Below are 17,114 nucleotides of genomic sequence, written 5' to 3'. Positions count from 1 at the left end.
TTTGTTAACAGTTTTACTGAAACCTAAAAAAAGTTGCATGTTTAGCAGAACGTTTTGCTACAAGTTTGCTGGTGGCGAAAAATGACAAAATTAAGCTAAACAACTTGTCAAAAAATGCAACAGACGTTTAATAACTTAGCTGCAAAACACAAATTTCAAGATTACTCCTTGCATTTAAGACACATTGTAGTGAGAAAAACATAGTACAAAGTAAGTATGTACAAAAAAGGTGTTGTCAGTCAAAAGACTCTCAGAAGGTTGTTTACAAACAACTGTCCAGTACCAAAGAACACACGGACTTAAAAAGTATTCTAATCATAAACATTACTGCCAAAGTACTTGTGTATATAGAGTGCAACCTGCACTGATGATGACAACAGCGATTGTTGAATTTTTTATTCTAATAATTTATTCTATATACACCAGTACGTTGGTGGTTTTGTCTAAGATTAAATCATCCAGTACCATGTTTACAGAATTTGCTTTTGGCCTGAAACACTAAACCTAACACAGAATTTGTACCAAGTCACAATCTGTTTATAGCAGATAGGTTTAAATAATTCCTACTTGAGTGCAATCATTCTGAGGACAATTTCGCTTTTTAGCCAATTGGTAGCTGTGCTTCTAGATTAGGCACCAGCACACATTTACAAATGTTCAGAACAGAGTAGTGGGGATGACCAAATAATCCATAGTTTTGATGGTGACAAAAGTTTCCATTAAGTCTTGTTTGTGATTCGTCAACCTCAGTGTCGTAATTCTGATCTCAAATCCAACCTCTTTTCGACCACAGGTAAATAGATCAACCAAGGTCAATTGACAGTTTCAATCGACATCGTCAAGGTCAAGGTCGTCCATATGCACAACGACCTCATCTTCGTCATTGTCCGATGTTTCTTCATGTTGGAAGTCTGTTACTCCTTCAAAGTGGGCTTGTGTGTGTGAATGAGAATTTTCCATTGTTAAACCACCACCACCACCACCGTATTTTGCCAGAAGTCGCTCGGCTGCCAGCTCAGCTTGTTGCTTCTAATAAAGGAATTTTCCAATTAAATTCTTGTTGTTTCTAAACCTGAGTACTTAGGGCAGTCAAAGCTAGTAAATAGCAAACTAGTTAATCACAAATTTCGCTTGATGGGTTGGGATTGTAAATCATAAAACTTATTAGTCATGAAGAAAAACTGGTTAATTTCATGAAAACTATTGCAACAATGATGTACACTCAACCACATTTATCTGTGTCTTTGCCATGGCATTTTGCAAAGCTTGGTTTAGTTATTTCCTGTAACATTCTGTTTTCTGTAGAAGTATAATGTAGCAACTCATATTTACAAATATATTTCTGTTTGGTTCAGTGTTTAGAATAAAATAAAAGTCACCTTCACAATAGCTTGTTGCTGCATATGAAGCGTTCTGCATTCATCAACAGAAATCAACTTTGTCAGTTTTCCTGGTGATGGAGATTTAGGGCTCAGAATTTGTTCTAAAACAACAACAACATCTTTCTCAAACTTTATCAAAATAAAATCCCATCTACACATTTGTCACAGTCTGTTTAATAACAGGTTTTTAATGCTTGCAAGTTGAATTACTTATTCACAGCACCATGCATTTAGATAATTGCTCAAAACTCTACAAGAACAAGCATGTGCACAACTCAAAGTCCAAACGTGAAAGTAAATAATTACGCAAAAAAATTTTGAAACATAAAGGCTTACAATGCCGGAAACATGCAAACACCAAAAAAGTGATTAAGTTGCAACAGCTCAAAAGCATTTCAATTTTTATGCAAAATCTCATTTGTAGCAAATTCACCTGTAACAGGGCGTTCTGCTGTCGTTGTTGGTGCAGAAAGTTTAATTTGGGAAACACTGTTTTCCCCCAGATGTTGAGATTCCTTCTCTAACTGTCTGCAAACACAAATTCACAACCAGAGTTAACAAACCATTCAAATGACAATAGGCCATCACTATTCTAACCATCTGATTTGTGCTAAACATAAAACTGAAGAAACAAACAACTTAATTTCACAGTTAAGCATGTGTGGTATATTTTTAATTAGTTTGTGTATTTTATATTGTAAACACATTTTGCTCACAAAAAGTGTGCCATTAAGCTGCCTGTTTTCTTGCAAGCCAGTTTAATCATTTCTTATATGTTTTAACTTTACAAAGTTGTAACTTCAAATTAGTTCAACCAATAAAATTCCACTGAGTTAGAGCAACGACCCAAAGTTTCTTGCCCAGAGAAACACAAGTTGCCTATTGGGTTTTAAGTAGATTGATACAGCGATGTAAAGTATAGAAACATTGCAATACCTGTTTAAAACAAACTTAGATTTTGATCGTTTGGCGTTTGCTTGTTTCACAACATCATAAAACGGACCTTCATGGATCGACATTTCATTGAATCCTCTTTCCACAATTTTCAGTTCATCCACATTCAGTTTCTAGATGGAACAAACTTTTATTTAAGCAGAAATGCAACCTCAACACATGTAGTATGAAATATGTACCTTGGCATCTCCACTTTCAAAACTATTTTGTGTTTCCAACATTTCTTCATCCTTGGCTGATGATTCATATTCACTTTCCTGTTGGTTAACAGTGAATAAAAAAATTACACCACAATCATATCGGTACCGCCGATACCCATAAACATAACTTACATTTTCAACAGCCATTGTACAGGTTTGCAATTCCACATGGTTGTTGCTTTCTGCATCAATTTCTTGCAATCTTGTTTTCAATTGTGAAGCTTTTATTTCAATATTTTTGCCTCCATCAGGTAATATTGACATAAACTGTCTAAAAACAAAGTTTGAAACACATAGTAATGATGTTAAATTACTAGGCTAACAAATATGGCCTATGTCGTGCCACCAGCTCCAGTGATTGGAGCTTAAAGGTCGAAACAGTGTACACTGCCTTTATCTTATTTATCTTTTATTGGCTTGATGCTTTTATATTAATAGTATGCTGATCATTTTAACAAGAACAGCATTTTGATCAATACTGCTAGTAAAAATAAAACAACTAATGACAAAAAGTGAAAAAATTAATGTACTTGTTTGCCAGAAGTTTTCCTTGTCGTTCCAATAGTTCCACAATTTCAGTTCGTGTTTTAGTTTGAATGTCGACTTGGTAACTTTCGTTGACGGGATGTTGGATTGCTGACAATAAACTCTCGCCGTGTAAAAAGTTTGGGTTCCTGTGGCCATTATTTGGACGCTCCATCATTTAGACCAGCCGAAGCTTGTTTAAATCTTTTACAATTTACACCATGTGTTTCCAGTTATAACTTTTTTGCAACACGGCCGTGAAATTCGCAACTACCAAAGGGAAATACCCTGAAATCAGCGGCTGTCCCCATTTGTAAACTTTTATTTGCAATATTTGTTTACAACTTTTCTACTAATGTCGCACTGATTTTTGTGTTTTAAAACGTATGTAACTTTACAAAATATGTTGTTTATACCATTTTTAATTAAGTATTTGGGTGGTAAGTTTCAACCAGTGGTGGGATTCAGCCGGTTCACACCGGTTCTAACGAACCATCTCACGAAATTTTATGAGATCAGCGAACTGGTTGCATATTTCCAAAATGTTTCCGAATTCGAACCAAAGGGCTTTTTAAGCCAATCACAAAGCGGGTTTTCCTGGGTCATGTGAGTTTATAACCAATCAGCGTAGTGGACTGATTAAACCAATCAGACGACACCTTGCATAGTAACCAGTCGATCTGCCTCGAGGTACTATGTTTAAAAGTGAATATTGTGCGGTAAATTCCACCCTTACTATAGTAGCTGTTTTTTAATCCTGCCTTTGTTTCTACTTCCTGTTGCCGCAGGTTCACTTAGTTTTATTAAAAACTTACGACAAATTTAACAGCATTCACCATTAAAGCAACATATACATCGGTGGTACAGAACAACATGAAAAACTGGAAAATAGTGGGAGTTGCACTGTGTATAATTAAAAACCATTCATGTCTGTAGGTTAGGATCAGTTTGTGTATCCAAAGGTATAGCATGTACAATGTATATATTATACCATCTAAACTTGTTCGCTGTGTAGTGCTCATCACATGCATAGTCAAATGTCGATGTTGATGGATTGAATGGGACATGTTGCTAGTAGTAGGAAGATGGTGAGAAGATTCCCAGGTTCCGTGCAAGACATCCGGTTACCTTGACCTTGACCTTGAAGACGTCTTAAGACTTCCGTAGGAAGTCTTGGCTACGTCTTGGTTTCCGACTTTCTCATCTTGAAGACGTCTTGAAGATGTGGACTTCCCCATTCTTGAAGATCAGGACTTCCCCTGACTTCCGAAGGAAGTCTTACCTGGGTGAAAGTTTCAGGTGATGTTGTTCTGCAGGTGTTTCGTGGAATTTCAAAGGAAGTAAGACTTGCGCAAGTTTTTGACGTAGTCAAATATATGTATTTGTTTGTTTGTTGCAAGAAAGTGGGTCATGACTTTCAAAAAACAACCGAGCTAGTAAACCGCCAATAGTTGCGTCATAGACTTTTTACTCTGCGTTTCTAGTGTCAGCTGTCGTGTTTCACCGGATGAGCGAGCGCGCTCGCGCCCGTTAGATTTATACAGGCATTGTTCGTTTTACGTGGAATTCCAAAGGAAGTGTCGTTTTTAAAGACTTGCGCAGGTCCCTTTGTGACCAGCACAGCGCCCCGAGAAAACTTATTATAACATTTTTTGTTGCTGTGGAGTTTCTATGGATGAGTTAAAAACGCGTCGTCTACCAGCTGTGGTAAATCGCTGGATGAGCGAACGCGCGTCGCGCTCGATTGCGTATCGGATGAGCGGCGCGTCTCGTGCGCGGCGCTCGCGCGCGCGCGGCGTTTCGAATACGTAATCCCGGCAGAGATTGTTTTTTCGTTTCGATCTTTTTTATTTCTCACACACACACACGCGTAAGCACAATTAGAGCAGCTTTTGAAAAAGTTGTTGCACGAAGCGATCGTTTGCACGGTAATTACTTGAAAAACAGTCTACAAAATCGTTAAGCGATATGTCACGCGCCATGGCCATAAGAAAACAATCTAAGTCAAAAAATATTACAATAAGTGTTATCCGGATTAGGGTTAGAACAAATGTTGCAATAAGTTTTATTTGGGTTCTATGCACAGCTGTTTTGTGTTTGTTCGCGTCAAACCAATTTAATTATGCGGATATGACGATCCAGTTTATATGGAAACTCGCGCTGGTAGCAATTTTGCTGAAACCTGATAGCGCGTTTCCTATGTCGCTCACTGACTTTGCATACTTAAAAGGTTCACGCAAGTACGAAGACAGATACATACAAAACATGTCAAAGTAAACAACTAATATTATTGATCGATAAAAAAGTTTATAAATATGCATGCAATGCGACGATTCAAATATCTAAGGGCTCAGTTAAAATACCATTAAACAAGAATTTTCGTTTAAACTTATTCGTTTTTTCGAATAAATAGTTTGGGCCTTTTTGTAAGGGTTACAAGCAATTTTTTTCACGCTTCTAAGCATGCAACCTTGGTTGCTGACAGTAAAGCCGTTTTGTGTTTTACCGTCCCAAGCCATCTTTACCCTGCAATTTAACTTTTTCTAAATTACTATTGTCAGCCGAAAATTTCAATTTGCAGCATGGTTGCATAAACCATTGTAGCCATGTCGGTTGCAAAAATGAAATCGGTAAAGTAGGTGTGTCAACTCTTACCCCTAATCCGACTCTCGGCCTAAATCCTTACGTTTGGTAAGATACACCAACGCTGGGTCTTAACATTTAAGCGTCTTGTGTTAAGATCCCTCAAAGGGCTGGGCTTAGCCACAAATCTCTCATATTGTTTGTTTGTTAATTATGTCAACGGTAGTTCAAGATCTGTACAAATGTTGTGTGGACAAAAACAACCCTGCAACTGATTAACATGATTGCAGTCGGGTGCTGTATGATTATAGACAACAATAGGTCGCTTATGCCATTTGCAAACGAGTTGCAAATAAAACCCTGGGCTGCGATCATTAACTTGACAAAGTCAAAGCGTAATCTATTATTGTGTGTAAACTTATCAGTGATGTTGAAACCGATAAATGGTCAATCCGCTAGTTACCATGGCCAAACCCGTGTTTTTGTGTGTTTTCGCGTGTGATAAAAATGTTACAATTGCATTTTATTGAAAAAATAGTGATTACAAAAAATCATTTGCAAAAATGCTCTCAAACTGATTGCGAAACTGCCTTGACTAGGGTTGAGTTGTCCGATTAACGGTTAACCGAGTACATTTTAAACCCTGTTTGGGTCTTTTATATCGCTCGAAAAATAACCATTATAGGGCAAAATATGAAATGATTGATGATGTATCGTGCCATTAAATACAGACAATTATAGTGCTGGACAATTATAAAATACTGAAACTAAATTTGAAAAATTGAAAATTTGGGTCCACCTTTGTGCTGAAAAACCGTGTTTCTAAAATATTAACGACAAGTTAAGAATTAGTTATTACCTAAATGAATGCCAACAACAATGTTACTACTTAGTGCCGCGTAAACTCCACTTTTAGTTCTGGGGAAAAACTAAAACAGTTTGACAAAAATGCGTCCGCAAAATGTTAATTACACTTTCGTAATTTCAGTAAATGTAAAAACTTTGAAACTATTACAATTTCTTTCTAACCGAAGTATTAAAATATATTTATTCACTACATTGCTACTCATCCAATAGCCTGAACTGAACTAGAACCTGCGAACTGTGTACAGTCAAAATTCTTTGAGAGTTTGATAAGGTCTTGAAGATGATGGGTAGAATGAAAGAGATTTTAACCAAACAAAACCCGAACCCACGAACATAGATTTATTAAAACCTGAGCCGAACCCGAACCCCTAAAAACAAACGGAACCCGAACCGAACCTGAACCCATATGATAAGCGGTGCGACTCTCTGGTTTCTTTCTCTCTGGAAGAATGTTTTACAAATTATGTCCGGATTCAGATTTTACGTGAAATTTTCGGACATGCCCGGGAAACTGCGAACGTTTTGTAACCCTATGTTTGTGCAACTCTAATAAAAAATAACCTATGTTTGTGCATCGGTTTTTATTGTTACGTCGCGCATGCGTAAGTTGCAGAGAAATTTTCAGGACATGTCCAAAAAGGTTGTTTTCAAGGCGTGTTTCTAGTTTTTGTGTGTGTCACAGCTATGATAATAAGAAAGTCGTGTAGATGGTGGTGTGAACTGAAATATGGTTAAATTCTGAACACTTAAGTTCCTTGGTATACTGTGCATTATGGTCAGGATTTTGTCTTTTACTACTATGTCTGTTGTTTGGCGGTCATCTTGATGCTGTGCATTGTTATTGTCTTGGGCATAGCCATCCTGAATAAGCTTTCGGTATGTATCTGATTGCGGCTATGTGACAAGCGATTGTCTGTTAAGTACACATTTTGCGGTACTGCAAGTGTTTCTGCACGTTCTATGACGTAAAATGATATTTGATACACGAATTTGATTTGGTCACAGCTTTGTAACTAAGCGAGATACCCCTTTGGACCATTTTGCTAAGTTTATAAAGCGACGTGTGTGTGTGAAGTGTGGAGCCGTTTACACGCGAAGAGGTTGATGTTCTGCCTTTGTATTTGTCAAATTGAAAGCATTTTTTTCATAGAATCTGAACGCACCTTTTTCCAATGACCAACCTGCTTTTGTTTGTTCTCATGGTAGCATTAACGTATTGCTTGTTCATTAATCCCTCGCAGATAGACTATTCTGCAACTGAATAAACTATTATATACATGACTTTAGTGAAGGGTTCCAGAAATTGACTTGTAGCAGCATATTTGTTTCTTCTCTTCAGGGCCCTGTTTGCACACAATGGTGCAATCGTGGGGAAATGTGTTGCAACAATTGCAAGTGCTGGTTCAACTCTAAATCGAATTTTTCATCTTCTGTGCAACGTCTTTAGAAGCGAAATTTTATAAACTTCACCTGTAAAAAGTGTAGTTTATTGCGATTCTTTGTACTCCTTTGTCATAAATGTCCAATTTTGGTCCTGCATTACGTTTTTCTTTCATTGGAATTTGTAAATTGTAAATTCAGCTGCGTTCTTAGTTAAGCTTCGAACAGAATTGTTTTAGCATGTATCTGATAAAGTTCCCGACGGCAATCCTGTGTTTGCCGGGCAATAACAACTTGGTCGGTTTTCGGCTGTAGTAAAAAATTAAACATGCGCGTTGTTATATTTAGATTGGTTAATCGAATAATATTGTGTTCTTTACATTACATGGTGGCCTGTTTTTGTTGTTTGTGGAGCGGGGAGAAATGGTGCGATCAGGTACCAAGGCACGTTAAGACCTGCCACAAATATAAGTATAAAACCGCATCAATTCGGTTATTGAAAAAGTGTATTTGAAACAAACGCAATGCAATCCGTCAAAGCTGTATTTGGTGAATTGAACCTAAACCGTGAACGACAAGGTTATTATGTTACCGTTTTTTTTTATCAATTGTAAGTGGACAAAGGTTTAACGAAAGAGTATTGACTGATCATCAACTAAAAGCGTAAATTTTTGTACAAAAATGTACATGATTTGCTTTTATAATCACCTATCAAATTTACGTGTCATTCACCTTAAAAATATGGCACAAACAGAATTTTGACCACCTAAATTAGATGACCCAAAACGTTTTGATTTTCCGGAAAAGTCATTTTGCTGCGTTAGTTTTCACTCTCAGGCATGGTTACACGGCCCAAACTCGCGACATGGAACCAATGTTCGTCCGAATCGGCCGAATAAGTTGTAACGTCACGTGAAGTCGTCTGAAATGAAAACATCAGATTTTTTTACCTGACATACAGTACAGAATACTCGTGCATCAATTCTGTGGGGTTTACCATGCCTCAAGCCTAATTACCAATCTGCTAATGAATTATTATTATTTTTTTATCTATGGAGTGCTAAAAACAATAATTCATTAAAAATCATCATACTTTTAGTTATGGCATAGTTCGACAGATTATGCGCTACCTTATAAGACGGAAGAGACACGTTTTATTTATGTTCGTAAAAGTCGTTGTCAAAATGGTCAATTCGGTCAAATATATTCGGTACATTTCTAAACAATAGTCTTGCAGTACCCCACAAATAATGTACTGGTGGTGAGACTGCACAAACTCTTTTCGACAAGTCCATAAGAAACGAGTTTTAGTGGTGCGCCACTTACATGAACGCTGGGTTTTCTTGACAGATGTTTGTTAACTAACTTTCTCTTAGCGGATTTATCTCCCAAGATAGTGGATGGTCTTTATATTATGGATTCCATGATTCAAACACGTAGATCAAAAATTAAATAATTTTATGTCAGTTTTCGACCACCACCGATCGAGCTTTCACAATAAAACCTGACACCTTACATATAACTATCAGCGGTGGATTTTACCGGACGCGTGTTCCGTCACTTCAGGCTTGCTAATATTAGTTCCATGTCGCGAGTTTGGGCCGTGTAACCATGCCTGGGAGTGAAAACTAACGCAGCAAAATGACTTTTCCGGAAAATCAAAACGTTTTGGGTCATCTAATTTAGGTGGTCAAAATTCTGTTTGTGCCATATTTTTAAGGTGAATGACACGTAAATTTGATAGGTGATTATAAAAGCAAATCATGTACATTTTTGTACAAAAATTTACGCTTTTAGTTGATGATCAGTCAATACTCTTTCGTTAAACCTTTGTCCACTTACAATTGATAAAAAAAACGATAACATAATAACCTTGTCGTTCACGGTTTAGGTTCAAATTCCGCATGCGCTCGTTGCCCGTTGCCATGACAACCGACCGGCCGCTAAACCGCCGACCACCGACGTCACCGGTGTCCCTGGTAACGACGCTGACGTCACAGCTTGCGTAGGTGGTGACTATGTTTACGTGGATCCGTGGAGTGACGAGTACATTACGTCACCCAACTACCCCGGTTACTATGGCGACGACATGAATTGCACGTGGTCTGTGAATAATTATTACGCGGGCTACGACATCGAGCTTAATGTGGACGATCTCGCGCTTAACTCATACGACAAAGTGCAGCTGTATGACGCACATCGCCACCTGCTGGCGACCTTCACAGGTTGGAGCTTCACTTCGCCGATCCGGACCGCTACATCCCGCATGTACGTGGAGTTTTCGTCCGACTCGAGCTACACAAATCGCGGATTCAAATTCCGCGTGCGCGCGACTCCCGTTGCCATGACAACCGACCGGCCGGAGACGACGGGAGTGTCCAGCACCGCGGCTTGTTTGTACGGACAGCACCTGGACATTTACCAGGGCTACGGATGTATAACTTCCTCTAATTACCCGTGGAACTATCCCGACGACCAGCAGTGCTCGTGGACGGTTCACAGTCACAACGGCTACAACATTAAACTTACTGTGTATGACATGCAGCTTGCCTCTGGAGATAATGTCACGGTTTTTGACGGTTCTTCGCAATACTCTGATGTCTTGGGAGTTTACCGGGGAAGCTACTATAACACAGTATCTCTCTACTCGAGCGGGTACTACATGCTCATCAGCTTCTGGTCGGACCACTACTATACAAGCACAGGTTTTCAGCTAAGATATGAAACCTATTACCCTGTCGACGAGACCACAGAAATACCGGATGACCCCACCGTTCCCTCATCCAACATCACACATTGCGATTTGTCTCACCACCAACAAGGCCCTACTGGAAGCATTTCTTCCCACAATTACCCAAGTAACTATCCTAATCGCTGGAGCGAATGCTGGTACTTCCCCGAAAATTACGATCACATTCATTTGACCTTCAATGTTTTTAGCACTCAGCAGAACGCGGATGCCTTGAAATTGTATTCACATGATAATTATCAACAGTCATGGTCAGGAAATTATTATTCTGGTTACGCTACCTCTGTTTATCCCCCTGGTTGTAGCTCATGCGGTTTATGGATTGTGTTTACTTCGGATAGTTCCTATAATTATCCGGGGTTCAACATTTCCTACTCTTTACATTAACTCCAACAGCTTAGAATCAGTGGTAGGATTCAACCGGTCTTCACCGGTTCTATAGAAACGTCTCACGAAATTTTATGAGATCAGCGAACCGGTTAGCATTACTGGTTACTGTCAATAAAGTTTTTGTAGCAGAACCGGCTAAAACAGATGACATTTGTGATAGAACCGACTGACAAAAAAATTCGAATCCCACCACTGCTTAGAATGTTTACTAATGAGTTTCGTGCAGATTTCATCCATTATTGTATTTGAACTTTAGTTACAAGGCATCAGAATCGCTTCAAAACACCGTTTGTAGTTTTCTTTTTGGCACAATTTTTAAACATTGTTGCGATTGAATGCATGAAGCTGGTTCGGAAACCCGCTTGTGGAATTGCGCAATAAATCTTGAATATATGTAATATAATTTCCATGATATATTCTCATTTGTTTTGTGCGAATAATTTGCATTTTGTCGCCAAAAGTTTCTAATCGGCGGATTCGATACTGAAAGTTGTGTAAACTTGATGTCAATCTGCCAAATATATAATGTTTAATTCCAATTCATCGCCCAAAAAAAGATTGTTGTCCTTTTAAATATGTGTAGCGTGCGAATTAATAGTTGTAGCTGTATTGTTTGTACTGTTTGTGTTTAATATGTGACTTTGGGGACTGGTATAATTGAACGAACGCCTCAAAATACATACTAATTCCGACATTTGTGCTAAGTTTAGTGATTTTCGCAGTTTGGTGAGTCTTGTTCCTTTCACGGCAAATGTTTGTGTGCGATTGTCATTTAGAAGCTTATCATTTTAATTTCGGTTTTTATGCAGGTTATGTGCAACTAATCAATCGTGAATAGAAAAATAAACCTACGACTCAAGCCTGGCAGAGTTTAAACTTGCCAGGTTTTAAAAGAGTTTAAACTTGTTTTCTTAAACCCAAGCCTTGCCTTTTGATTTTAACATCTCTTCAGTTTACTGCGCCAAACTTTGCCGAGGTATGCATTACTGCAGCGGTTCTCAAACTGGGTCCGCGGTCCTTTTGGGGTCCGTGAGGCAATTTTGGGGAGACAGCGAAAAGGTTGAAGTAATTCTATAATTTTATTTGCGTCAGTTTGTGCCACTGAATCAGTTTAAATCAAAGTAGAATTGAGAATTGACTGTCTCCATTGCTAAACAATAGCCTTTATTCCATGAAACTGACAAAAATGCAATTGTTCACGCACAATCGAAATTGTTATGTGCAATTTTGCATAACTAGCTAAAATCCTGCAATCAACTTTCGTTTTTCTGGATTACCAATTTAGGCTTAAGGACCGCGAGCCTTCGAAATAATGGCAAAGGGACCGTTTTGAAAAATAATGAATAAGTTTAAAAACCACTGCTTTACTGCATTGTATGATTGTTTCAAAATATGGTTGTTATGAAAATTAAACAACGCGTACCCCCATTTAATGTAAACACCTGCCTCTAATCCCGGGATTTCATGAAATATAATCGGATTTCCCGGGTTGCCAACTGTAAATGCCAATTCCCAGCAGACACATTGTAACAAAATTATGCACAAAACAAAAACATATTCGTATTTGACCCCAGTTTTACACAAAATAGCAAAACGGATCAAAGAACCACGTAGTTGCGAAACATTCGCAAACAATTGAAAATTGCAATAAATATGTACATGCCGCACAAGAGGTGGTTTGTGCGGTTTAGCCGCTTGGCTTGTCAATCATGTGTGTCGCTTGTCGTTTAATTGTCAGAGGGCGGCTTCAGCCACAACTGCCACGTTAACTCGTCGGTTGTCATGTGGCTGTTGACGTCGTCGGACGTCATGTAAACGCTTCCTGGCTCGATCGTAGAGCATTTTCGGGGCGTTGGAGTAGATGAGAGGGTTGAGAGAGCTGTTGATGGGAAGCAGGATTATTGCTGACACCGCGTAAATCACCGGGGGTACAGTTGTTCCACCGAAGTTTAGGAAAGCCATGATTGAGATTGGCACCCAGCAGAAGAAATCAGTAAAGACTAGCCGGATGATTTTCTTTTGCATTTCTGCAACAAACACCAGACGTAGGAACAATATTTAAGTTGCGCTTATGGGATTTACCTTGGTTCTGTTTTTCAGCTCTCGCATTTTGGGCCCTCTCATTCACTTGCCTGCCACTGGCAGTCGACCTCTTGTAAATCCAAACGTACGCCACAGCAACAAACATAAAAGCCACAAAGTTTAGAGTGATGATGCCAAGTGAAAATGGCCAAGCCTTGTCGGTCGGTGTCACGTAAAGTTTACTGATGCAAACACTGTTGGTGCTGTAGTACCTGAGAAAAACATCCAGTTACAGCAACAACTATAATAATCTAATTTGCTTGTAACTACATACCCTAAATATCCTGTAATGTCAAACAGTTCAGTGTAGTTATAATCTTCAAGAATATCCACAAAATCCGCCCAAGAATAAACATTTTGTACCCCTGGAAGTGCGCCATCGAGTGTCTGGGAATCGTTGATGGTAAAATTGTGTCGAAACTTTACAAACCGTTTCATAAAAGTGTCCATGCCTGCAAGTAAACATACGGCGGAACAAAACGGTTAAATATACACATGTGTTACAATTGCTCACTTGAAAAGTCAACGACATGACTCTTGAAGAACGGGTTTTCTTTCATCCACGCTTTGGTTTCAAACAAATGTTGAAATTGAGACGTGAGAGGAATAAAAGCCAGTGTAAATGAAAATGTCCAGGATAACATGATGGAAAGGATAATAATTTTCAGTTTGGGGAAATATGGCGCATTAAACGGCTGCAAAACATAAGTTGCTTGCTGCAAACACCAGAGCACATATACATTAAAAAAAACTCACGTTTTTCACAGCGTAAAGTCGAAAAGCTGTCAGCAGGACCATTGTAATTACTGATGTTTCGCTGGAAAGCAAAACCAAAATGCCCATTGAAATGCACCTCTGGCCTGACCTCCAAACAAGGTCGTTGGCACAGTAGTCTCCAGAATATTGAACACCAGCACCGCCGAGCATGAGCAGATAAACTCCCATGAGCAGGTCGGAAATCGACAGATTCAAGACAAGAAAATGGTTGGTTTGAAATGAGGTCGATTGTGATTCTGTCGTCACCAACAGTTTCATCTCAGTAACCATGACGACCTGCAAATAAAGGAAGCCAAAAAAATTATTTGCAAAACCACCTAGTTTGTCGGAACTTAGAACCACGTGTTTTGTTTCAGTCAAGCATTACAAATATACCAGGTTTCCGAAGATTGCTAGGAACGCCATTATCCACACAACAGTTCGTAACACCGGGTTAGCGATCAGCTCGTATCGCGAGGAGAAAACGTTTTCATTTGCTCTGCTTGACTTCGTTGGGCATTCGTCGCTCCAGTCAGAACAGTCTCCGAATCCATTGAACATCTAATAGTGGCAAATTTTGTTAAAAACTGCCATGAAAGAAAATTATTTAGAATAATTTAAAACCTTTTCCTTCTTCACAAACAAAGGTTGATTGTTTTCGCAATAGAACCTCCCGTCACTCGTGCAGTTAGTTTCGTCGCTTTCATCATCACAGTTTATCGTAAAATCACAGATCTCTGATTTACTTATGGAAACCTAAACACATTAACCTATCACACAAGGTTCTCAAACTAGGGTCCGCGGTCATTTAGGGGTCCGTGAAGCAATTTTGCGGGGACCGCGAAAAGGTTGAAGAACTTGTATAATTGTTTTTTGGCGTCAATTTATGCCACTGATAAAAGTGTAAATCAAAGTAGCATTTGAAAATCGACTGTCTCCGTATAGCTTTTATTACGTGACAAAGAAGCACTTGTTCCCGCACAATCGTAATGTTTCTTGTCTTGTTTGTGATGTCATAAACAATTTTTGGATTATTGTTAAATGTAATTTTGCACAAGTAACTTAAAATTCTGCAATCAACTTTCGTTTTGCTAAAATACACATTCCATCTAAAGGACCGTGAGCCCACGATATGATGGCAAAAGGACCGTCTTGAAAAAATAATGAAAAAGTTTGAGACCACTGCTTACAGAGTATGGGTGTTATTATAATCCACAGATGCTAACATACCTTAGCTCCATTTAACGCTGAACAATTGACCCTTCCTTGTTTTGTGCAAGTTTCCGAATATTCGTCACTTCTCTCTTTGCAATCTATAAAACCATTGCAGATTTTTGAACGAAACTTTCCAGGTATTTCCACCACGGTTTCGTCACTTCCGTCTTTGCAATCCAAAACGCCATCGCAAACTTTGGATTGAGGAATGTTGAGACGATCGTTTGTTGTTGGGCAATGTTTACGATGCGCGCAGATACGAGGATCCTCATCGTGGATGAACTTTCGTTTACCAACATTGCGAATTTTATGCAGACAATCTCGTCTCCCGTCGCACAACAGCTCGTTGCTGAAAGGATCCCACTTAACGACAAATACTAATCTTAAATTGATTTTACGTACATTATATTTATGAATGGTTCACACGTACAGTTTGCATAGAAACGAAAAACAAGATATCGCGTTAGTCAAACAAAATATCACACATGTCAGGTCTGTTTCGTTCTGTGGATAGCAATAACTTACCCCCTATTGTTGGTTGTTCACACGTACAGTTTGTGGACACATGCAAAACAAGATATCGCATTAGTTAAACAAAATATCAAACATGTCAGGTATGTTTCGTTCTATGGATAGTAATAACTAGGGCAAATCTTGCAACTTTTTTTACAGCTTCCGACAGCTTCCTAAATACTCAGAATTTATCTAGTATGCTGTTATAAGCGGTTTGTAGGAATTTTATGTTGCAACTTTTTCCAACTTTTTTCTATTTTTCATGCAACTTTTATCAAGTATTGCGGAAAATGTAAAGAATTGATTTAATAAACGTGCTATAAAACTATTTCTAGTATTTCTAGGTTCTATTTAGTGATGTACCGAATCGGCGAAATTTCGATTCCGTCGAATCAACCGAATAATTTATGACGTCACGCGAGGTCGTACGCTACGCGTTTGACATGAAAAAATGTTTATCTACCAGGCAATTAGTACAGAATAGTTGTGTTTCGTCCTTATTTCAGTTCTGTGGGGTTTAAAATTGCCTTAAGCATGATTGGCAACCTGCCAATGAATTGCTAATGTTTTTGACTACCGTGGGAAAAACGATAATGTGTTGAAAATGATAAAAATTGACGCGATTTTTGTTATGTTTAGGCTTTTGAAAGATCTACGTGGTATCTTAAGCAGAAAAGATACGTTTAACGCTTTAAAATTGTTATCGTAAAAGATTCGGTTTCGGCCGAATAATTTGAAACCGAATCTTTGCAAAAGTGACCGATTCGGCCGAATAAATCCGGCAAATCGAATATGCGGTACATCTCTAGTTCTATTCTCTTTGATTTGCATAACAAAGAGCTACGTGATGGATTAGCTGCATCTAAATGTTATCTTTGACGCAACAGTTGGCTTGCAAGCTAGAAGGTCAACCAACCCAGCCAATTTAATTCACTGTCGTTTAAATTTGAGGTCCTTTCCCATTTCACGGACGCCCAGGCGGGACAGCCAAAAATTACATTTTCACTTAGTCACCTTTTTCAGGCTATTGATTTTGTTAAAGTCGCCAACACTGAGTTTTGCTGCAATGCCTTGGATGAAGTTTGCAGACCTAGGGGTTTTGGGTGTGGTATTTGACTTGTTTTGGGGGAAGGGGAGGGGTGGGTTATCGCTTTGCTGGTTGGCTTTTTGCGGAAATTTATTTCTGCATCGCGTTATTTTCTTGCTGCGTACCAGCAAAAAATGTAATTTTCGGCAGTCTCGCCTGGGCGTCAGTGAAATGGGAAAGTACCAAATTTGACAGCTCAGCAGTAGCTAACAACGAAAGGCTGTCATGTAGGTTTAAAACCTAAGGAACATAAAAATGTACGCATGATCGATTGAATAGCGAAGAAAGAAACGGAACAAGCAGACACCCTGAAAATCTTAAACTGTTGGGTTATACGACGGAACCTTTCGAGCATCTCATACCCTAATAATATTAAAAAAATTCGTGCATAAATGCAACTTTTTACTGCAACTTTTGTTAAAATTAAGTGC

The 17,114-nt window shown here is 38.7% G+C and overlaps 2 protein-coding genes across 2 annotated transcripts; both read right to left on the bottom strand.

Annotated features, from left to right (window-relative positions):
- Window positions 1–23: 23 nt before the first annotated feature.
- Window positions 24–3,388, bottom strand: LOC145229808 (uncharacterized). The gene is made up of 7 exons (XM_080095134.1): window positions 3,067–3,388; window positions 2,669–2,807; window positions 2,516–2,593; window positions 2,319–2,449; window positions 1,816–1,910; window positions 1,380–1,483; window positions 24–1,029 (listed from the first exon to the last, which is right to left on the bottom strand). Exons 1-7 carry the CDS (start codon window positions 3,237–3,239, stop codon window positions 826–828), a joined length of 924 nt encoding a protein of 307 aa, XP_079951260.1. The 5' UTR covers window positions 3,240–3,388; the 3' UTR covers window positions 24–825.
- An 8,844-nt stretch (window positions 3,389–12,232) lies between these two features.
- On the bottom strand, window positions 12,233–15,522 carry LOC145228003 (follicle-stimulating hormone receptor-like). Its single transcript, XM_080092972.1, has 9 exons — window positions 15,514–15,522; window positions 15,099–15,446; window positions 14,493–14,624; window positions 14,265–14,429; window positions 13,869–14,165; window positions 13,627–13,807; window positions 13,387–13,564; window positions 13,113–13,324; window positions 12,233–13,057 (listed from the first exon to the last, which is right to left on the bottom strand). The coding sequence occupies exons 1-9, from the start codon at window positions 15,520–15,522 to the stop codon at window positions 12,765–12,767; spliced, it is 1,815 nt and encodes a 604-aa protein (XP_079949098.1). The 3' UTR covers window positions 12,233–12,764.
- Between the last annotated feature and the right edge of the window lie 1,592 nt (window positions 15,523–17,114).

The sequence above is a fragment of the Phallusia mammillata genome, chromosome 5 (assembly GCF_965637545.1).
Source record: "Phallusia mammillata chromosome 5, kaPhaMamm4.hap1.1, whole genome shotgun sequence".
Lineage (NCBI taxonomy): Eukaryota > Metazoa > Chordata > Ascidiacea > Phlebobranchia > Ascidiidae > Phallusia > Phallusia mammillata.
This window is presented reverse-complemented; position numbering and strand designations above follow the sequence as displayed.